The sequence below is a fragment of the Balaenoptera acutorostrata genome, chromosome 20 (genome assembly GCF_949987535.1).
Source record: "Balaenoptera acutorostrata chromosome 20, mBalAcu1.1, whole genome shotgun sequence".
NCBI lineage: Eukaryota > Metazoa > Chordata > Mammalia > Artiodactyla > Balaenopteridae > Balaenoptera > Balaenoptera acutorostrata.
Window position 1 is genome coordinate 45,487,920 of NC_080083.1, and position 24,149 is coordinate 45,512,068.

Consider the following 24,149-nt stretch of genomic DNA (forward strand, 5'->3'; position numbering starts at 1 on the left):
GGTATGAATTCAGCAGGGGGGCAGTGGGTGGTTCAGTGCAACCTCTGGTCACTGGACAAAGCCTGCTGACCCTACATCGGTGGCGTCTTCCACCTAAAGGGCAGCATCTTCTCTGTCATTCTCTCTGACGCCACGGGCACCAGAAGGAAGCGGTCCACATGCCCCCTCGGGAATATCTTGAGTTACAGCTATGTCACTTAGTTCATGCTCTTATTCCAGCCACGAAAAGTCCAATCCCTTAAGAAGATTCTGAAGAATCCTGACATTTAGTTGCTAAAAAAACCCACCCATACCTCCAATCGAGTTGTGCTGTGCAAAAGGTGAAAATCCAGGTTCGAGTCTGGCTGACTAGGAAAACAAGGCAGCACTCCTGGGTGGGGGCTGACCTCATCTTTCCTCCACCACCACCACCTTGGCACATCAACTCAGCTGTGCCAGCCCTGGGGGCAGGGAGAGAGCTGAATAGGACACAGTTTCTGTCCCTCACAGACCAGAGGTTACAGTCGGGTAACCCGCAGACACATGAACAACTATTTTAACAGAGGAAGGAGCATTTGTCTGGCTGAGAGTGGGTGGTGAAAATTCCAGAGGTGACCCTGGAGGAAAATCTTGAAGGATGAGCAGTTCTGCAGGTGAAGAAGGTAAGAAGTTAGGGTCCTCCAGGCAGACGGGACAGTACGAGAGAAGGTGGAGTGGCAGGAGAAGGGATGCCATCATCTGGGGACTTCGAGTCAGGTTTTGTGACCAGAGTGCATCCTGTGTGGCCGGCGAAGGAGAAATGGCCTTGAACGTCAAGTTGAGGAGTTAAGGTTTTCTTCTCTAGGTTAAAAGTCATCAATGATTTTAAACTAAGGAAGTGACTTGAGCACATCTTTATTTTGGAAGGGCTTTTAGAAAGACTGGAGAGGGGAAAGAGGAAGCAGGAAGGCCAGCTGGGAAGTTGCTGAAATTGTCCAGGTGAAAAAGGGGAGTGCCTAAACTAGGACATGGCAATGGAGGAGGGATGCATGATGAGTCGCAGCTTAAATGGGGATCCGTGCACTGGATAAAATTGCAGTCAAAATTCCTCTTGAGAATCTCTTGGGAAGGGGCTCCATTAGACATCAACGATAACCCAGTAAGTGCTTCTTCAGAACTGGAGTCAACTCTTGTGCCTTTGGCTGAGCACCAGAGGAACATGGTTGGTCTTCAGAATCCACACGGCACAAACAGGTGCTAGAATCCTTATGCACAAGATGCTTGCACTCTAAGAGACTGGAAGGGAACCAAGACAGAAAATTCACTTTTCCCATCTCACCCGCAATCGGGGGACACAAATGAAACGGAGGAGGGAATCTCCTGCACAATTATGATTTGTCATGTGCTTATAATTGAATTCAAGTTAGATACATGCATGATAAGACACCACTGAGAGGTGAGATGGAATGAAAAGTGGCAGCTGAAAGTAGACAGGAAACATAGGAGATGAAGGAGGTAGTTTCAGGTTTTGGGGGTGAAGAGTGTGGGAGGGGACCTTTTTATTTATTTTGGGCTCCCTGTTTCCAAAAGAATGCCTTTTCTTCTGTGCGCTTTATCATCCAAGCCAGAGGGGACTAGTACCTCTTTCCTAACAAACCTAACACATCACTAATATGAATGATGCTGATTTGAAATGATGAAAACCTATGTCTCTGCTTTCAAGAAATGCCTACTAACACTCTTGACTCTTGGTGTTGGCAAAGATTCTTTATGATCGACAAGCTGTGTCCAAACAGGGGACATTAGAGCATTTGAATTGCTGATTCCAAGTTAAGCATTTTCCTTTGTAATGTTCTTCACACTGCATGGTTTGGAGCATTTCTTCTTCCAAAAGGGAAGAGAACTTTAATCAGGAGTTCATGCCTTCATAGAATGGCTATCAGAATTGATAAGACACTGTTTCATCCTAACGTGGACCTGTGACTTGGGAATGAGCTGAATAGGGCAAGTGGGGATTCCCAGACTCCCTCCCGGGGCACTTCTAATCAGTCCTAAGAAAACGCAACTGCTGAGAACTAGGGTTTCATCTCACTCAGCATGCTTTCTACTCTGAGGATGCAGAAAAGCTGCCGAAAGTTCTCCAAAATGTGCCAAGGTGGTACATTGGCCCTCTAAGTGGGGAACTTGGAGAGGGATTGGGTGGGAAAGTGAAGAGGGACGATTCGAGCAGCTCCAAGTACACACAATCAGAGAAACATTTCTGGTCCTTTCCTCTCCGAAGAGGACAGCTCAGGAGGGAATGGGCTAGAAAGGCAGGAGGGACACAGGTCAAACTTATGAAAAACCTTGACTGCCAGCCTAGGTATATACTAGGAATGACTACTATGGTAAAATATGAACTCTCCCAAAGTAGAGCAAAAAGGCCCCAGAAAGCTCTCTGGAAGTCTCCTGCATTTCCTGGGGAAGGAGAAAGCAGCTCTGAGCAATGGCCATCAGCCTCAGGAATTTTTCAACATCTCTAATTCCGACAAGACCAGTTCTGGATGTGCTCTGCTTAGCTGACATCACAGGGATTCTCCAATTGCCAGAGGTGGGTCATCTGACCCTAAGTGGGTGGTGATAGTGTGAGGAGTCATACGAGATGAGAGAGGGACTGAAAAACAACAACCCAAATAACATGAAAGAATTTCTAAACATTTTTATTTCAAATCTCTTTTCACCCCTTCCGCAAAAAGACATGGGTCAGTACAGCAATCATAAAAAGCAGATACAAACACAAGAGTCAAATGTCTCCCGCACTGACACTTACAAAAAACCGGGAATTATACATGGGGTTTCCAAACAGGACCTGCAGCAGCTACTAATGTCCCTTTACAAGAGTCAAACATGCCTATGAATACAGTATATACAGACACCCCATTCTGGAACTAATCTACAGGGACATCCCAACACCCTCCCATCTATCCCCAGAAAAATAACAAAACACACCCAAAGTGCATTTGTTTTGTTTATATCAAAACATCTTTCCCTTTCCCCAGCCCACCCTCAGACCCTCCCACCCCATTTAAGATTGGCCTGCAAGTCTATTTTAACCATTTAGTAATTTTTTATAGTTTATGAAAATAAATTATACAGCAACTATTTTAATAAATTAAGCACAAAAAGGTAGAGGAAAGGAGAAAAACTAAATGGGAAGACAAAAGCCAGGCCACGCTTTGGCTTGGAGGAGGATGGGGTGGCCGAAGAGGACGGACGTGGTTGCGGGGGCGATGCGGTTCCCCTTCTGGCGAGGAACGGGCAACCACCCCGAGCCCAGAACGACAACCCTCTTCATTGAGTTTCTTAAAAACCACCAAAAACTGTACAGCAGTGGCTGTGGCACGGGCAGCACCAGTTTGGGCCTTCCAACAAGCAGCCTGCCCACGGAGCGGTGCCTGGATTATGCTTGTCCCTTGGAAAAGGTTCTGGGCCTAACAGCGAGGGGCAGGTCCCTGTTCAAGGGAGCACCAGAGATGGAGTAGTCAGACCAGCCTTCCTGCTCCACCTGAGCTGGGTAGGGGGCTTAGGACGAAGCTCGGAGCGGGGCTGTGCGGGTTTCTGATCTCCTGGGTTCTGATCAAGAGTGTCCTAAGTTCACCTGACACTCCATCTCCAGGAGCAACTAGATCGCAGTCCGGCTGCGAGCAGACATTCAGGTCTTCCGCTGCCATGACTGGCTGCTTTTTGCCTGCCCCTCTCGGCATTCTGGAGGAGGGAGTGGGAGGGGGAGGGAGCAATTCCAGGTACCCTCTAAGGAGATGAAATGGGCGTGAAGGCATGTCACAGACTCAGCATGCAGGACTGGCTTCCTGGGAGGTGGATGGGAGTGGGAAGGAATGAGAGAAGGGGCAGAGAGGACAGGATGGGAAACAGGAAGAAACTGGGGGCACCTACCAGGAAGGTCAAGAAGCATGAAAAGGACAAAGACAATATGGAATCTGTATGTAAAGAAAGGTCTTTCCCTGGCAGATTAGAGAATCAATAATTTAAATACAATTCCTTACTCTATTTTTATAACTGCAGCATCTGAGTCCCCAGTGCCTCTGTCTCTATGCTCCAACCCCCATCTCACACCTCCCAAGGCTTCGCTATCTTTTCAAGGCCTCCTGTCGTTTTGTGCTGAGCATGAAGACTCCAATGTCAAAAGAGGATAGATCACGGGGACTGGCAGACTTGACTTCGCTTTCTTGAGCTTTGTGGCCCAATAATCCTATAGCTATCATGGGGGGAGGGGGGTCATGATTTTCTTTCTTTCTTTTTTTTTTTTTTCTTTTTTAATAAAAAAGGTTTTACTCCCCAGGAGCAAATAAATCATTTTGAACTACTGATAAACACTGCTGCAGTGAAAAGAAAGATGGCTACATGTATGCAATAGCACAAATTCAGTGTAAGAACAGCTGTGTTGACAATTAGAGATAAAAATCATTTATCCATTTCCCCCTTTCCCATGAACCAAACCAAGAGGATTCCCATAGGGAAAATGTCTAACTCAAAAGCTCCTCCCTTAGGGACAGGGGGCACGTCATTCTCTTAAAAGTGGACAACGAACGGCAGGTCTCCCCCCAGTGGAGATGCTCTCAACACCCCCACTGGTGGCAAAACTTCTGCAAATGAAAACACACACACACACACACACACACACACAATGACTTTCAGACCTCCTTCCAGCAGCCACAGAGCTATATACGCCAGCGCCTAGGCCTCCAACTTCAGGGCTCAAAGCCAAGGGAGAGGCAGCAGGGCGGGGGGGAATCTAACCTAGAGGACAAGTTTCTCCTATCCCCATTTCCTGCCAGGGCCAAGGGCTTCAAGCAGGCTGTGCTCTTCCAGTCTTCCAGGGCCCGGGGTGAGGGCTGAAATGGCTGGCACCCGGGGCACCCGGCTTTCCTCCAGTCTCTCACCCCGGATCTGAGAACACTAACCACCCTCCGCCTTGCCAGTGCTTCCTGGATGTGCACCGTAGGGGGGTTGCCGCGCTCTCCACACCTCTCCCAACCTTAATAAGGGGCCTGCGTAATCAGCCCCGGTGACAAGGAGGAAAGGAGGAGGAGGAGGAGGAGAAACCACGGCAGCAAGCTCCCCACCACACCTCCCCCCTCAGGAGGCTGGGTGCTGCCGCCCAGGGCTGGCCTTCCAGGGTGTCACACTCACTGCACCTAGGCACAGGCAGGCAACCAGGCCAAGGTCATCGCCAACTGCCCCAAACTCCTGGTCGTCACCCATTTATCTAGTCCCCACAGCAGAGCCCCCACCGCCTTACGCCCTGCAACCACAGCACACGAATTTCAAGTAATAGCAAGTTGTAGCAGTAGCTGTCACTAACTCACAGTGGTTCACGCCTGTCCTGAGGAAGGTTACAGTAGATCAGTCATAAACAAGCAGGGTTACACAGGCAGGGCCTGAGGGTATTGACATCACCCATCCACAACTTAAGACACCGATGATGACGGGTCCCTAGAAGTGAGAACCTTTTCCAGTTTGTGACTTGAAAATACAATGACCAAAAAGCACTGAGTTCCCTCTGTAGACTGCATTTCAATTAGCACTACACAGAATTGGCAGGGGGGCAGGGGGCGCAGGCAGGAGAGGTGAAGGGGAGCTGCTGAGAAGGCCAGCTGCCCCTGCCCCTCCCTGTTTACTCTGACCAGGCTGGTGCCCTTCCTCCTCACCTCCTGATGAAGCCCGTTTCCTCCTGCACAACTCTGTCTTATAGCCCACTCTACTGAGGACAGACCAGGCTACGGCCTGGGCTGTGACTAATGCACAGACAGATCACGGGCACAGTAAACACTACCCTTCCCGGGAGGAGAAAAGATGGTGGTGAGGGTGGGTCACGCCTCCTCAGCTGGTTTGGTTTTGTACCTGAGAGTATGGATTCTCCACTGGAAACCCCTGGTACCACAAGGGGTCCAGGGGCTCTGCCTTCCTCATCCAGGCTGTGCTGAGAGCAGTGAGGTCCCTGGCCACAGGCAGGAACCTGGCTGACTTCTGGCTTTGGGCTCCACCTCGCCATCATAACCCCTCAGCATTCAGACCTGCCTGATGACTAGAAGTTTCAGTCTAGACCACAGCACAGAAAAAGGATTCTTTGATGCCACTGCTCTAACTTGGGTCTGTGCACTGTTCAGTACACACCCTGCAGATTTCTGCTTCTGTGCTCCTGTTCTTGTTTCTCATCTCACTGCCCTGCCCTCACCTAAAAACCAAAGTCTCACAGCACCAGAGCTTTCCTAGACCATCTGATCTACACTGATCTTACCCACTCTGAATTTCTTTCAAGACAGCCCTTGATTCCCTCTGCCATGCTGAGTCATTCTCCAAATGCTTCGTGTGTGGCAGCCACCTAAAAGCTCCCTTAGGCCACATAATATGTCTTCCGCCTCCTGTGTTTTCCACAGCAGCTAGCCCAGAATCAGGCAAATGAACACTAAGAAGTAGTTTAAAAAAAAAAAGAAAAATGATCCCACGTAGCCGCACAACAGCCACGCGAGGATCTCAATGGATTCCAGACAGCAGGCTCTACAGTTGGGTGGCACTTTCTGCAAGATGGCAAGTTAATTTGTACCTTCAAGAGGCAAGACCCATAGGTTAAGCCAATTCCCGGGATCACAACCTTAACTGGTTGGTAATACTACCATGGCAGCCAGAGAGAGAAGAGATACCACACGACAAATCAAAGGTGGGTGGGCTGTGTTTACGCTACAAAGCTCATCTTGTGGGCCACCTCTTCACAGCCAGGTAACAATGCAAGTTTCCTCCCTATTCAGCTATAAGGAGGAAGAATGGTCATTCCATGCAGGACGTAAGGCAGAAGGCCAATTCTCCCAGATGAGGCAGTCCTATAAATTACAAGACACTGGGGCCTCACCCCAAACGATCAGGAAACCACAACCTGACAATATTATTTATCTCATGCGATGAGGCAGATATAAGCATAGGGGAACCAAAAGAGGCAGTCTGTTGGAATACTTACTGCAAAAGAGTAATAAAGATCAAACAGCTCAATTTTCACATCTTAATAGCAAACCTCTCCTCAGAGTAACTCTATAGAAAAGCAAACTCATAATGTTATATGATTTGACAATGGCCAAGTTCAGAAAATCACTGGAGTTTTTCTCCCTCTTCCTCCACTTCCATCTGGAAAACAGGCAACTCTCAAATCAATATCTGACAGACTTCCCAATGAAAGGAGGGCAAACAGGATCTAACTCAGGAAAATGTTTGGGTTGCCAGAAAGAACTCAGGAAAATTAAGAAGCCCTTGCTACCTCCTGCTCCAGACAAACCTAAGAACATGAGCTGTAATGCTCTCCTCCCTCCTCATTGGTCTCAGACATGCCATTAAGGCTGAGACACTAGGGAGCTTTCTCTAGGAAGAGCACAATAGCTTCATTTCTCACCTTCCTCCACATTCCCTCTCACTAGCTGACAGACATGTGGAGGTAAGGAACACTGACTAAGTCATGGGTATGGTTTGCCATTAAGAATCTGGAAGCACGCTCCATTAACTTCAGCAGCCAGGGATTGGAGCTCTGAACTGTTCAGGTGATGAGAAAAACTATTGCCTCGACAGACGGTGGAAGCAATAGGAATGATGTTACCATGACCAGAGTGAACGGTACAGTTATCTCAAGGGAATGGGTTGAGGGTAGAGGAAGAACAGGGGTAACTTGAGGTCACAGAATTTAGGAATTCAGTAAAACAAAACCAACACAGCTGCTATGAGAGGTGATTCTGATATCAGGTTCCTAAACCTTAAAAGCAAAGTATGCGAGGAGTCACTACTTCCCCCAGCAGAGCTATGTGCCAGTTCTGTCCAGTCATCATCTATTCGAGACCACCCACCCTCCTCTCTTCCCTGCTCCTGCTGAAGCTATCCATGCCTACAGAGAAGCAGATTCTCAGCCCTCAGAAACTCCCGACTTGATTTGCACTTCTGACTCCTTCTTTTCCCTTCTTCAAGGTCAATGGTGGAGACTCGAATTCTGCCTTTGGCACCACCTGAATGACCCTCACTGGCAGTGCCCTCTCCTCCCCACCTCTCCTTTGGATATGCTCACCCTTGGCACCACTTCCAACCCAATGCACACAAACCCCAGCTGCCTTTAGGGTGAGTTTTCCATACTGAGAAATGCAAATATCCAGAACAAAACTTCTGAAAAAGGAACAGTGTTGAGACTTCTTCCAGTTTTCCAAGGAGTTCATCCAGTTCCAGCAGCACAGGGCTGGATGTGACAAGGTGGAGCCCCACTCAGAGAGTCTGGTCATGTGCTTCATCCAAGCCCCAGGGCGGCGAGGGGAACCAAAGTCTTTGCACAGAGGATCCCAACCCTTCCTATTCCTCTTGTTTTCTTCACTCCCCTTTTCATGGTAGCTTCATTTGGTTCTTCGAAACTGGAGCTTGGCAACCAAATGCCTAGGTAAAAAAGGGGAATAATTAGAGTGGCTCAATAGAGTGGAACCAAAATGGAGTGAAAGAACAGCCTCTGGAGGTGGAGAAGTACAGCTCAAAGGGAGAACGGGGCCTGGAGAGCCAAGTGCTTCCACAAACACTGCAGCTGGCTGGGGATGCAGCAGTGGCCTTTGTCACGGGGACCTGAGCAGCCTACAACCTGGTCGCCAAAAAAAGGTCCTAAAATGACTAATAAGGATGTCCTACACACTGCCTCCCTTCTCTCTTTCCCGTTCCCCTTCAATTTCCACACACTTTTCCCCCCAACTTCTTCCCTAAGGCCCACCTGCTCTAGGCATTGAAAAAAGAACTGAGTCCCTGGAGTAACCCCTGGTGAGCCAAGCTAGAAATAGCTGTAGGCCCTGTGGCTTCTGGCTATTGAAGAGGGCTGACATATAATCACAAAGGCCAGTGCAGCTTCTACCTTCTGATTTAAGAAGGGCACTGTTCCAGCTGTTACCCTAACTGTGCCCTAACTCCAAGTACCCTGGCAAAAAATTCTCCAGGTAAGAGCACACACAGACCAAGTGGCCCACTGGGAACTCTGAAATTAAAACCAGCCTGACCGGGCTTCCCTGGTGGCGCAGTGGTTGAGAATCTGCCTGCTAATGCAGGGGACATGGGTTCGAGCCCTGGTCTGGGAGGATCCCACGTGCCACGGAGCAGCTGGGCCCGTGAGCCACAATTGCTGAGCCTGCGCGTCTGGAGCCTGTGCCCCGCAACGGGAGGGGCCGCGATGGAGAAAGGCCCGTGCACCGCGATGAAGAGCGGTCCCCGCACCGCGATGAAGAGTGGCCCCCGCTTGCCGCAACTGGAGAAAGCCCTTGCACGAACCGAAGACCCAATACAGACAAAAATAAATTAATTAATTAATTAAAAAAAAAAGAAAATCCTTAAAAAAAAAAAAAAAAAAAAAACCAGCCTGACCAACAAGAAATCACAATGGCCGAATTTCACACCTGAAAGGCCTTTCCCTTGGGAAGTGTTACTTCCCTTTTTCAAGGGGTCCTAGGAGCAAGTACAGCATGATGCTTATTCTTTGCTACAAGCAACAATCCCAGTGTCACAGCAAAAAGAGGCCCCGGGAGTTCAGTGCAATCCTTAGCCAATACATGACTGCCCCCCCACACTCGTGGCAAATGGCTAGCCCCAGCCTATACCTGATCATATCAGGGCCTTTGTATTTATAGGATCCCCTGCCTAGAATGCCAGTTTCCAAGATCCTCTCACGGTTAACTCCTTGATATTCAAATCTCAGCTGAAATGTCACGTCCTCACAGGAGGCTTCCCTGATCATTCAAACTTGAGTAGTACGCTACCATTAACCACTACACTTCACCCAGTTTTATTTTCCTCATAACATGTACAGTCAACTGAAATTAACCTATTCACTTACTTACATGTTGCTGTCTGTCTCTCCCTACAAGAACTGCAGCTCTGTGAGCACAGGGCCTTTGACTATCTTGCTCAGCACCCTCTTCCCAATTCACACTGGCTACTTTATAGATGTCTGCTGAATGAATAAATAAATGATGGGGAACTCACTAACTCCTGTGGAAAACCATTCCATATTTAGATCTGTTAAAAAGCTTCTTCTAAAGCTGGACTGAAATCTGTTTAAAACTTATACTGTGGTCCTTCTCCTGCCCCCTGGAACCACAAAGAATAAGTTTAATCACTCTTCCTTAGGAAAATCCATCAAATACTTCTTTTGGCCACCAAGCCCCTCGTACCCTAAAACTTCTCTGGTCCATGATAATCATTTATTCCCCACATGATGAAGTGTGGAGTCCCCCACCATCCTGAACCTTTCTCTGAATGTGCCTGTGTTCGTGGGGGCCCCTCCTAAGGCACAGCACCCACAGAAACGGTGCTCTAACTGAAGGGTCCCAATTACTCCTCAACAGCGCAGTTGGGTAGGTGGGTCCCCCTAGTTCCCCACCCTAATCACTGCAAAGCCACCAAGCAGAGAAACCCTCCTAGACGTTAGAGCACTAAGATGTTTTAGGAGACACTTCCAGGGGCACAGAGCTCGCCGATACAGGCACACCTCGTTTAACTTGTTTCGCTTCACTGCATTTCACAGATACTGCGTTTTTACAAATTGAAGGTTTGTGGCAATCCCACATCATCAGATGATAGTTAGCATTTTTTAGCAATAAAATATTTTTAAATTAAGTTATGTAGATTTTTTTAGACATAATGCTAGTGCACACTTAACAGACTACAGTATAGTATAGATAAAACTTATATGCTCTGGGAAACCAAAAAAATCATGTGACTTGCTTTATTGCGATATTTGCTCTCTTGCAGTGGTCTGGAAATGAACCCAAGGTATCTCCAAGGTATGCCTGTAACTGAAGACATTACAAAGAAACTGTACATCCAGCCCAGGATCCTTTAAGTTAAAACTCCACAGCCTCCTGGAGATACCATTCCTTGATCTCTCTTCTTCATTCCTTCTCCCCTTGCTAAACCTGGCTCACATGCTCTCCCTCGCAGTAGCACAGGATCAGGGACTACCAGAGCCAAGAGGAGACACACAGCTGGGTTCACCTGAGCCACAAAAAAACCCACAGGACAAAAACACCAGTTGTCATTTTCTCCCATTATGAAGAGAACTGAGAAGGTGGGGAGAATTAAAGCCCCCTTTTCACTCTAAGGCTGTCACTCCTGTGGGTTATTCCCCTTAGTTTGTTTTGTATGGGGGATGGGATTGGGAACAGAGGAGGTTAGAAGAGAAGCAGAAGAATTCAGTGCTTAAAAAGGACACTCAGGGGTTTCACTGGTGGCGCGGTGGTTAAGAATCTGCCTGCCAATGCAGGGGACATGGGTTCAAGCGCTGGTCCGGGAAGATCCCACATGACGCGGAGCAACTAAGCCCGTGCACCACAACTACTGAGCCTGCGATCTAGAGTGCATGAGCCACAACTACTGAGCCTGCATGCCGCAGCTACTGAAGCCCGCATGCCTAGAGCCCGTGCTCCGCAACAAGAGAAGCCACAACAATGAGAAGCCTGTGCACCGCAACGAAGAGTAGCCCCCGCTTGCCACAACTAGAGAAAGCCCGCGCACAGCAACAAAGACCCAACGCAGCCAAAAATAAATAAATAAAATAAATAATTTTTTTTAAAAAAAGGACACTTGGGACTTCCCTGGTGATCCAGTGGTTAAGAATCTACCTTCCAATGCAGGGGACGCGGGTTCGATCCCTGGTCGGGGAACTAAGATCCCACATGCCGCGGGGAAACTAAGCCTGTGCACCACAACTAGAGAGCCGGCGCGCTGCAATTAGAGAGAAGCCCATGCACCACAACTAGAGAGAAGCCCGAGCGCCGCAACGAAAGATCTTGCGTGCCACAACTAAGACCTAACACAGCCAAATTAATTAATTAATTAATTAATTTTTTTTTTTTTTTTTAAAAAAAGGACACTCCTCAGTAAAAGGGGTTGGGGGTGGTCTCTGCATCCCAGCAGTAGATCAGTAGAATGTGAGATCTTGCACATAACCCACACTACCAAAATCACCATTCTCTGGCAATTTTGTTCCCTACTCCCCTCTACCTTTCAATGTTCACGTTAGTGCAATTTAAGAAGACTTTTTTTTTTTTTTTTTGGCCGAGCCCTGAGGCATGTGGGATCTTAGTTCCCTGACAAGAAATCGAACCCACGCCCTCGGCACTGAAAGCGTGGAGTCCTAACCACTGGACCACCAGGGAATTCCCAAGAAGACTAATTAGAATTCATATGTGCAAACCAGTATTCCAAGATATTTTATGGGAAAATAAATGAATACTCAGTGTAGCAATGGGAGAAGAGCCTCTTAGATAAATGAATTCCTTAGTTAATTCATTTATTCTTTTCAACAATTTACTTTTCAGTGGCCCAGATGGAATTCTAAATAGAAGAGCGAGCTGTTTTTTCCTCATCCCCATATTCCAAGCCGTGGGACAGAGTGGAACTCTCACTGAAGTGCATGCCTATTACAATTAAGGGCATTTTGCGTTCCCTTTGATGAAGTTTTCTTCCCCTTTGCTTTCCTGCTTTATATGTCATTTGTGCAATATCAGGGCGATCAGCCAAAGTAGGAGAGAAGGCTGCACACTTAGCTGCACTTGTGTGTTTTCTTTATATATATTCAGTGATTAACTCGCTTGTTGCTTGGCAAATACTCTTTAAGCCTCTTGTGTCTATCTGCTCTTCTCCCAATTGGGGTATGTGCCTCCCTGGGACTCCATGATCAAATGTGGCGACTCTCTGGACAGATGCCTGGATCAGGGTATACGCATGGGGTGAGAGGAAGGCGGACGAAGCCCAGTGCATGATAACCGCCCAGGAGAGACGAGGTTGGACAGTGAGGCAGAGTGGTGGCATACCCTTGGTGGTGACCAGCATGGGGCCCCTCGCTACGTGGAGGGTTCCAAAACCTCTTGCTTCTGTTTGGAAATGAGCTGCGCTTCCTTTAGAGACAGGTATACCTCTTCCTGAGGATCATAGTAGTAGAACTTTCGGATATAAGAGATCAGAGGCCTACGAATAACACAAGAGGGATACACACAAAATGTTATACATAGCTTATAAAAGAAAGACCACCTTTATTCAACCCTCCCTTCTTTTCAATCCCTGTATGGTTGAGACAACACCAAAGACTCTTTGTTGCCCTGACAAAATTCTCACTTTCTCACTTATTATAGTTCTGTCTCCCTCCCTCTTACCACCTCCACTCTACCCTTCACAGAGTCTGCAGAAGGGAAGCCAACACACACATACACCTTCCTCCTTCCTGGCTGTAATGTGACATTTCTAGGTTAGGTGCTAAGACATAGGAGAAGTGAAAGGACAACGCCTGTGAGTTGCCAGGCTCTGCCGGTACACTCAGCTTGCAGGCCTCACTAACACTGTAACTAACCCTTCCACTCCTGCCCCACCTCTAAAGACCCCATTGTACTTAGGCAGTGGGAGATCCGGGATGTGATCTATCCGGACGAGCTGTCGGATTCGGAATCGGCAGAGGTGCTGGAGGGATTTGACATTGCTGAATCGGGACACCGGATAGAGCAGCTGGACTGGAGTTGGTGGCAGTCCTTCAAGAACGAAAACCGAGAGAAATATTCAGATGACACTATACAGCTAACTATAATTTTCCTTATAAAGAGAATCCAGGGAAGGGAAATGCGGCTTCTTTACAGTTCATCTATGTGTTCTGTGCAAAAGCTCCCCTCCACAAAGGACTGCTGATTTCCATACCACCACTACCGTATTTCATACTCAAGGGAATCTATGCTCCCCTGCTGCAGGCCTCCCCAGCTTCACTCTTAACAGCTAAGAGTCTTGCTCTTCAGAACAGTTCAATGAAAAATGCCGAGTTACAGACTTTGCTCGGAGCCAAGTGGCCAATCCCAGGCCCAAGGCTCTCAGTGAAGGGCAAGAATCAAAGGTATCCCTATTGGGAATGGGAGACACTTGTTTAGCATCTAGAGTACCCTGAAGGTGAGGACTCAGAAAGGCTGTTCAGAGGGGTACCCACCAAATTCCACCTGAGAGGCTGGTAAGCAGAAGGCAACAGCTAGGATCAAATTTTATAAGCCTGTCACTCCTGCCATTTACTTCAAGCCGGGACAGTCAGGTTTAGCTACCTCTTACTCCCCACCAACCCTCCACCCCCACCAACCACCCTCCTTGCTTCTGAAATTTTAGGTTGGGTACAGGAACAGAAAAAAAGAGGATGATGCTTTTAAAAGAAAAGCAACTACAGTAGCTTGGGCAAGCTGGAATTGGTACTACTCTGCGCACAAGTGCCTGCTGACTAATGCCAGCCACGGCTGATGGGAGCCCCACACTCTTACGTTTCATAGCAATATCAGCAGACTCTGTGCTGGGAAATTCCAACCCCCCAGGGGTCAACACCACAGAATGGAGACACCCAGAATGTCAGGGACACTGAAACAGATTCAGGGGAACAAAGAATACCCTGGTTTCAATAAACAAAGGGGCTATGGAAAGTAAACAAGAAAAGTGCTCTCAGAAAGAATCTGAGTTGCAAAACCTTTGAAAGAATTCTTTTCTCAGCCATTGCCATATCAAAAGAAATTCTGTAGACAACTTGTTGGGAAATAAAATATCTAGTATTTTTGGAGTTTAATTTCAAACAGTTTAAATTTTGTTTGAAGGCATGAGAAGAAAAAATTAAAGCTTGCAGATTGCCTCCCAAAGCCCTTTCATGGTCGTTAACAACTGACTTTCTAAAAAAAATTGAAATACATGTTATGCTAAACAAGTAAGCTTATCTTAAAATCATTTAACTGATTTAGTCTTCAAAGCCGTATTCAGAAAGATAGCACTATTATCCGCATTTTACAAGGAAGAAACTGAGGCCTATTGAGCTTAGAGAATGTGCTCACAGCACAGAACCAACAAAGCTGGCCTTCCTTGAACACCTGCTCTGTCTGAGGAAGAGTTTAGCCCAGGGAACCTCAAAGGAGGGTCCTCCAGGAGTCTCCCCAGAGTGCCTGCGCCTGTGACTGTCTGACAGGGGGGCTGTCCAGACAGTCACAGTTCCTTGATTCAGGACCAGCCTCTCTTAGTCCTTGACTTCTCACCCCCATCCCTTCAAATCTAAGGCTTATATTTTGAAGCACTGTAGCCCTCCTCCACCCACACACACCATTAAAAAAAAAAAATTCACACATGGATTTTTCTCTTGAATATATTTAAACTCAAGTGGTTTTAAAATGATTGGGGTTCAAATTCCTCTTTGAATTTTACCCTTTCTCTCATGTTTTAAAAACAGTCTTTAGTAAATTAAACTATGACAAACGGAAAGCTTCCTGGGGGGTTGGTTGTAATATTGCTAAACTCAACATGATGTTTCAGAGATAAAAGTAATTTATGCACCCAATTATTTATTCCCAAAGAAGGACTATAGGACTTGTGCTTAAAGAGGTCAGGATAATAAGTAGCATACAATTATCTGATTTTTTGCCTACTTGAATTTTAATGACCATATATACTTGCCTATTTAATTGTGTTACTTTTAGCCTTAAGTTCACAAATAGCAATTTGAAACCTGTTAATTCTCTGATATTCCCTGGTGTCAAACTGACCATTTACTGTTTGCCCCCAAACACAGCAAATGATTGAAGCTCTCACATCCAGAGCTTGTTAACAGATGAGGTCAGAAATGGAAATAAATCCAACATAAGACACCAGTGCAGCGAAAGTGAAAGACAAGGTAGAAGAGTGATCATCAAGAACGTTCCTCTGGTCCTCATGCCAGGGTCCTGGGCACAAATCCAGTCTCCAGCCACTTGGCTATTTTCTCTTCCCCCAAAAAGGAGCAGGTTAGGAGTGACAAACTTCTTTCAGGTCTGAGCACCCAAACACCCAGGTCTTCCTCCCACAACAAACTGTTTCCTGAAGGCCAGAATTATCCAGCCCCAAACTTGTCAATAGGGCCGAATTGAGAAATCCTAGGATACAAGGAAGACATAGCCCTAAACAAGTAATCATGGCCTTAATGATGGTTACAAAAGAGGAAGCGACCAATTTCCTTAGAGTTATCCAATTCAAAGTGTGATTAAAAAAACAAAAAGCGTTTTCTCTTTAGGCACTTCACAGATGATGGAGATTCTCCCAACTAAGAAGGACACATTCACTTTGAGTTCTGGCTCTCACAGCAACAGAAGTTTTGTACTAATCCAATCACATTCTCTTTCTGAGATTGCTGCTTGGTGCTAAGGGTTTAGTTTACAACTGTGAAATGGACCAGACTGAGATGTAATAAGCAACCTCAGATTTACCATGACCATGCTCCAGCGCTGCCATGAGAAGAGGTAAGGGGCAAACCAAGCTCAGGTGCCATCATTTTTACCAACGATTCCTCCCCCAGATGCGAACTATTCCACTTATTAAATTCCTTCTGCTCCTTACTTGCCGCCATCCAGAACTTTCCCATTAGTCCCAGCTTTAAAATTCCCGTAATCCCTGACATCCTTTTACAACAGTCTGGATGTGCTGCGACTGCATCCAGCTCTAGATTTGAGCCAGAAAAACGTGACTTTGCATCCTGACTCTGCAACTCACTGCACATCAGTTTCTTAATCTGTATTTTTTTTTTTTTAAAAAGGGAGACTGTAACATCCCTTCAAGGGATTTTGTAGGGGTTAAATGAAATAATACTAGCCCCTTGCAGGCATTCAGCTATCATCATCCCAAAGTCTAAACAAAAGGGCTCCTTTTAGAATCCACCGTGTTATAATCCCTGGTGCAGGCTGACAGAGCTCAACCTACATTCTAATGACTACCACTTCCTCACGGGAATCCTCCCCCCTAATAAAGTCAGCCTCACAGAATGCCTAGACCTCTGTGATAAGCAAAGGAAGGCAGCAAACAATGGTAAAGGAGAACACTGGCCTTGCCTTCTTTGTCCCAGTCCTTCAAAGAGAGGTCACTTACGTCTAGGGGTAAATACTAATTCGCTTTGCCTTGTCAACTTGATTACAATTTTAAGTGCAAATGGATATCCTACCTGTAGCATTCCTCACAGGTCCTAGAAAGACAGTCTCCACCAATAAACACAATTCTGACTTCTTTATGTCCTCTCCACAAATCCCAGCAAACTCAACCTGCAATTGGCTTACTGCTATTTTTTTCCCATAACAAAGGGTGGGAAATAAAGCACAAGATTTGGAGTTAGTTCGGCCTCAGTTTGAATCCTGGCTTCAGCACTGAGTAACCTTTAGAGTAAGTGGCTTCACTTTTTTTTCTTCTGAGAAAGTCTTTATTCCTCCTTTATTTTTAGAAGATAATTTCGCTTGATACAAAATTCTTAGGTGAGTGGTTTTTTGTTTCAAAACGTTAAATATTTCAATCCACTCTTATTTCTTGCATGGTTTCTGAAAAGAAGTCTGATTTAATTCTAATCTTTTTTTTCTTAATAGATCTTTATTGGGGTATAATTGCTTCACAATACTGTGTTAGTTTCTGTTGTACACCAAAGTGAATCAGCCATATGCATACATATGTCCCCATATCCCCTCCCTCTTGAGTCTCCCTCCCATCCTCCCTATCCCACCCCTCTAGGTCATCGCAAAGCACCGAGCTGATCTCCCTGCGCTATGCGGCTGCTTCCCACTAGCTACCTAATTTTACATTTGGTAGCGTATATATGTTGATGCCCCAGCTTTCCCTTCCCACCGTGTCCTCAAGTCCATTCTCTATGTCTATGTCTTTATTCCTGCCCTGCAACTAGGTTCATCAGTACCATTTTTTTTTTTTTTTAGATTACATATATATGTGTTAGCATACGGTATTTGTTTTTCTCTTTCTGACTTGCTTCACTCTGTATGACAGGCTCTAGGTCCATCCACCTCACTACAAATAACTCAATTTTGTTTCTTTTTATGGCTGAGTAATATTCCATTGTATATGTGTGCCACATCTTCTTCATTTTGGGGCCTCACCCTTAAGTTTCCTCATTGACAAAATGAAAATAATCTTTTTTTTTTAAGTAGACCAATCTATTAGCTAACTTTAGGGCTGTTGCAAGAAATTAGAGCTACTGAAATAAGGAACCTGACAAAGTACCTGGCACATGATAGGCACTCAATAAATAGTAGCAATCACTGCAAACTCTAACCCTTAACAATGTTAAAAATCTTACTTAAAATTTCTGCAGACAGGGCACATTTGTGGAATGAAACGTGCTATACGTGAGGAGTCCAAGATTCCATGAAGTCTCTCAATACTCTGCAAGTAGATACATGCTCCAGACTTCAGAATCCTCTGAGAGGATTTCCCTGCTTCACCCACAAACAGAGCTCATTACCCACCCCGTCCTTGTCAATCACTGTCATGTCTTGTATTGACTTTAACATGTGCTCTTGCCTTTATCTTCCTACCTGTCCCCTTTTCTAAGCTAAGAGCTCTCTGAGGGTAGAGAAGTGGCTTATTTTTGATACTGAGTTTAAAAAATAAATGTTTGTTTGTTAAATAAATACCCCCAAAAGCCACAAACTCTAAAGATTGTTAAGCAGAGTCAGTTCCTGTAAGACAGGATTCTAACATTTTCCTTTTAACCAAGTCAACTGCACGAGACCCAACTGTCTTGACAGCACTGAGGCAAATACTAAATGAAGTGAGAATTAATACAGTTTGCACCCTGTCGTGCCTTATTGAAATCACCAAGATTATAAAACACACTCCTGTAACCTGGTTCAATCCTGTTACTGATGTTCCGCTGGAGGCTTCCCTGTAACTTCTTTTTAGAGCAATTTCTTGGCACCCAGTTTGTTTAAGAATCTTAATTTGATTCAACAGCAAAGCATGAAGTTCTCATTTTAAGTTCTGTTTGTATCTTACAAATTCCTCAGTTAATGTGCTTGCCATTTTACTTTTTTCCAACACTATAAAAGCAGATTCCTGCAAACCATCCCTTCTCCCCACCTTCAATAGAGATTATATAGCTACCTCCCTACTTGGGCAGAAAGACTACATAACCACACCAGCAAGGATGGGAACTGCCCAGTGCTCCCAAACGGAGACTAGTCTCTGTATTCAATACTGGTAGGGCTACAGGACACAACAAAAAGTATCTACTCTTTGGACTTCCCTGGTGGCGCAATGGTTAAGAATCCACCTGCCAATGCAAGGAACACGGGTTCGAGCCCTGGTCCGGGAATACCCCACATGCCGTGGAGTAACTAAGCCCGAGAGCCACAACTACTGAGCATGTGCTCTACAGGCCACAAGCCACGACTACTGAGCCCGCATGCCACAACTACGGAAGCCCTTGCGCCTAGAGCCCGTGCTCCGCAACAAGAGAAGCCACCGCAATGAGAAGCCTGCGCACCACAACGAAGAGCAGCCCCCGCTCGCCGCAACTAGAGAAAAGCCCGCACGCAGCAACGAAGACCCAATGCAGCCGTAAATAAATAAATAAATAAATAAAAAGTATCTACTCTTTGAAAGTTTCGTACAAATGGACAAAATCTAGAGCAGACTGCTATTAAATTCAGCCTCCTTGACACTCACCATTTCTAGTGAATACTCTTTTACTTTCCCTGTTCCCCAAGGAAATGACCTAAGAGCTCTCTGTTTCACATGTAAGTGTGAGATGCCTGGATCAGGGACAACGAGATACCTCTGCAAGTTAAATATTCACATGACTCCTGGACATCAGTGGTGGGATCAGTTTTTTCATTCATATGATCAAAGAAGCAAAGATTCCTTCTCAATATGTTGAGGGATCAATTCCTTCTCAATACAAGGGCAGGAGATTAGCCACTGGGCTCTAGGAAGAGTGGCTGCTACAAGAGCCAGGAAGAAAAGCTTCAGGTAAAAAAGCTTCAAGTAAGTGTTTTTGGTTTTGGGTTTTTTTTGGGGGGGGGTGCAGGGGTGGGGGTAGAGATCCTACACTGGTTCATACCCAAGCCAGTTAAATAATTAATGTAGCTATAGCCTTACCTGGAACCCTGGATCTCAAGAAATAGAGAAACTTCCCATTCTTGGAGTGCATGATGGCTCGCTTAATGAACTCCACCACTGATTGACAGCGATCCTCAAACTTGGGATGACACCACAGGCTGAAGGTTCCTGCCATGGAAAGTTAAGGAGAGGTAAAAATGCAAAACTTACTTCAAAAAGATTTGAGAGGCTGGCTTGAACATTTTAATGATTCTCACTTCTGGGAGGGTAGTTTGTAGTCAAGCTGAGTCATACAAAGGTCCCTGTTCCTGCTTGTTCCACAACTAATGGAAAAGATGTTGCCTTTAATAAGACATAAATTAGGTCTTACAAGGTTTTTGTTAAACAATAATAAATTCAAGTCAGAAAAAGAGATATAAATAGATTTTGTTGGCTATGAACACGAATCTTTAAACCACAGACCATAAAGAAAAGACTGCTATAGCAAAAGCGAATTTAAATGACATACCCTCAAAAAGATCTAAGTCTTCAAGTATACATGGAATAGTTCAGGAAAGACAGGAACAGCAGTTTTGTGGGTCTCACTCATTCATATGTGTGTTAGGCACAAAAATCAAATTCTAAGTCTTTTTTTCTTCTGTAACTTCTAAAACCCCATGCTCCAACATGTTACAAAGATCCCACCCCAAACCTTAGAATCCCGAAGGCAAAAGGGAATCTGATCTCCCATGACTTAAAAAAACAACAACAAAAAACTCCAACAACTATAGCACTAAATCCAAAGGAGTCACAAAAGGCATACTAATCACTCAAGAGAACTGTAGATTTGAGTCTCCCTAGCTACTCTCACAGGATCACTTAAAAAGACGACGACAAATGTTCCATTGCAAGCTGGCAACTGAAAGGCCCACAGGCTTCTATTAAAAATTCCATTTATTCAAGGAAGAAAAGTCCCTTTGAACAAAAAGTAACTGGAGAACCATTTGAAAACGCCCTCCCATTCCTGGCATCTCACCTATCAGGAACCTAGAGGTCAAGCATTTATTCATCATTTCCATGGCCTAGTCACTTATCATTTTAATAGGTTTATAAAAGCACTTCACTCTGAAATGCTTTGGGTTTTTTTGTTTGTTTGATTTTTGCTTTTAGAAACAGCAGGAAAACAGGCAGCAGTCTACCCCACAGTTCTCTAATTCTCAGGTCTTTGGACTGAAGTTCCTTTCTCTTCATGCATCTCGAAAGCAGAGGTGGAGGGGCTTCCCTGGTGGCACAGTGGCTAAGAATCCGCCTGCCAATGCAGGAGACACGGGTTTGAGCCCTGGTCCGGGAAGATCCCACATGCCACAGAGCAACTAAGCCTGTGCACCACAACTACTGAGCCTGCACTCTAGAGCCCACGAGCCACAACTACTGAGCCCGTGTGCCACAACTACTGAAGCCCGTGCACCTAGAGCCTGTGCTTTGCAACAAGAGAAGCCACTGCAATGAGAAGCCCGTGCACCACAATGAAGAGTAGCCCCTGCTTGCTGCAACTAGCGAAAAGCCCCACGCGCGGCAACGAAGACCCAACGCAGGCAAAAATAAATAAATAAGAAAGCAGAGATGGGGGCAGAGGAAACCATGGACAAAACTATGCTGACCTAAACAGGTACTTCCTGCCTAACAAGAGAAGCAAACCAAATAAATCCCGCAGAACATGGCTGAGAGCAGGAGAGACACAGTGGTGCCTGAGAAGAGCATGAAAGAGCCTCTTACTTGAAATGCAGTATCTAATATAGCTCATTTGAAGTTGATCACATGTGGGAAGAGTATGAGGGATAGGGGGGCAAGTCCCTGAAACTCCCCAGAGTTCTCCACACTTTTTAAATTTGTAGCATATTACAAATTTTTGACAAAGGATGTATTAGCCAGCCCTACCACCAATGACCATCACAAGTTTGTGGCCCAAATCAAATACAGAATGCCCATCCAGACTGCAGTGTTGAACAAGTCAGCTTCTCGACATCACTGGAATATTAAGCACAACCGGACCACAGAGGGGGAAGTACTGCCAGGAAGGAAGATAGATAGTCTAAAGTACGTTGATCCCACAAACTCTCATAGAGTTCTGATGACTATTTCCTATGAGACTACAAAGCTGACCAAAAGAAGACATAATTATCACCATGCTGCCTGGCGAGAAGAGCTGATGTGACTGCCAGGCAAAGAAATTCAGAACAGAACAGTCACAGGATCAACAAATTCTCCTCTTTGTATATATGATTTAATAGTAAATATCTCTAGATGGTAAGTTTAATTATAAACCAAAGTTTGGAAGAATGTGTCTAATGATCCTAGGTTATTTCTTCCTTCTACCAAGAGAGTTTTACTGGCTTTGTTCTGTTCTTCAATAGTCTTCTTCAGACTCTCCAATTTAGTAGACAAGATGCTAAGAATACTTTTAAACGGCACCCTTAGGCTCCTCCCAACCCCCACCAACATTTCTTCTAGTGATCGAAACCAGTGCCCATATCAATATTCAATTGAGTCTACGAGATTTTCCTCCCCATTCACAGTTCCATTTCTATGAATCCTTCCAATGAAAAAGTCAGATAGCAAAGGTAGGGAAAGGCAAAGGGGGAAGAAGGCTTCCTTCAAATGCCAGCACCTCTCACCTCTGTAGTGCTCCATTCTGGTGTGATGGGTGATACCCTGTGATCGGAAACTGAGGCTCAGGATATAACGAGGATCAGAGCTGTCTCGTACCAGGAAAGAACCATCGGGCTTGCCTTTCAGCTTCATCTCTGCATCTTCCCAATTCATCGGCCCCCAATACCAACCACACTATCAAAGAAGAAGTGGTCAAGTAGTTAACAGAACAGAGAAATGTCAAAGTTTTCAGCACAATTTCTCTTACCACAAGAACCCCGTTTCCAAAACGCTGCAATAGGTAAAAGCTGCTAGGGTTGTCTCAACCATTAGCAAAGAACACCAGGTTCATCACACTTTTAGGCCTCCAAAGTAACAGAAAGATAATTTTACAATTCCATTACCAAGGCCCTACAAAGAAGAGAAGAGTGACCTGGGTTAACTATGTAAACATTTCTCCTTAACCTTTCTTCATCACGTTCAGATTTTTTTTTTTCAGATTCAATTTTACAACATCTCTTATAGAACTAATAATAGCAGCATGTTGTTTTGTCACTGTAAATACAGAGGCAAGGAAACTACTCTTCCTCCAAAAATAATCAAAGGGGAGCTGGTACAGAATTAGGAGAATGCAAGAGGAGGCACCACCTACCTTCTCCAGCTCTCGAAGGCTGGCTGCAAAGCTGCTCGAGTCGGGCCGGTAGAGGGGACACTGGAGGGGTGGCGGGGGTTGGCTGTGCAGGGATTCGGCTGCTCGGAGGGGAGCGATCCGGGGAAACGCATCTGCAGGGCAAGAGAGTGGCGGTCACTTGTCGACCCTCATTGTTCCCAACCTCAAGTAGACCCTCCCCCCAAAACAAAGAGGCTAACTGAAGAGGGGCAAGGCATTAGAAGATAAGCTGGAAAGGGTGGAAGCCAAAGCAGTGGGGAAGAGCTGGATGGGCTGGGACAAAAAGCTGTGTGGGCTCGTGTAAGCTGTGAAGGATGGGTGGGGGCGTTTAACCCCAGGAAAGGGGTAAGGAGCAGCTCACTAACCTGACTAAGGTGACTACTTCAGGGCCTTCACCAGCCTAGAGCGATTCCAACTTCTCCCACCTCGAGGTGAAGTGCCGGTAAAGCAGCCTTGGAAATAGGACTTGCTTACTTGCCCGGGAAGAGCAACGATTTTGCCAGGCAAGTAGATTTTGCCAGGCGAGTAGAAAAGAATTCATTTCATTCATTTTATTCCTTGGGTACTGAAGGCTGGCAAAGCAGGTATGGGCTACTGAATGCTTGGTACTTATTTACAAGGCTGCAGTAAATGCTAAAAGCTTAGAAAAACCACAGAACTTTGAAAACCAGCAACATATTAAACCTCTTCCCTCTACTAAAATTAAGGCAGTTTCCTAAGTGATACCGACTCAAAGACTGCAAAACAGTTTCAGCAGCAAAGAGGCAAAAAAATCCAATAGTCTTTTATCTCTACCAAAAATCAGATTCACCTCCATAAAGAAAATGGGTTAGAAAAACCAGTTCTTGACCTCATTTCCAAGGAGTTCTGGTCCAGCCAAGGGGATATGATTTAAGCTCTCTCATGAATTCTGTTATTTCCATAAATAAATTTCTCCCATCCTTCAGAAGTATATCACTTGGTACTCCCCACTCTTGCA

General features: G+C 45.6%; 1 protein-coding gene across 3 annotated transcripts in view; it reads right to left on the minus strand.

The window, feature by feature from the left end:
* Positions 1–2,641: 2,641 nt before the first annotated feature.
* SOCS7 (suppressor of cytokine signaling 7) overlaps positions 2,642–24,149 on the minus strand; it is a 33,611-nt gene continuing 12,103 nt past the window's right edge. For all 3 annotated transcript variants that reach the window (XM_057536196.1, XM_057536195.1, XM_057536194.1), the window contains 6 exons: positions 23,153–23,283; positions 22,527–22,695; positions 19,912–20,040; positions 13,397–13,532; positions 12,825–12,978; positions 2,642–8,412 (listed from right to left, as the gene is read on the minus strand). In XM_057536196.1, the coding sequence (XP_057392179.1) occupies positions 12,855–12,978; positions 13,397–13,532; positions 19,912–20,040; positions 22,527–22,695; positions 23,153–23,283 (689 nt within the window). In that variant the 3' untranslated portion in view covers positions 2,642–8,412; positions 12,825–12,854. The remainder of the gene's footprint in view (positions 8,413–12,824; positions 12,979–13,396; positions 13,533–19,911; positions 20,041–22,526; positions 22,696–23,152; positions 23,284–24,149) is intronic.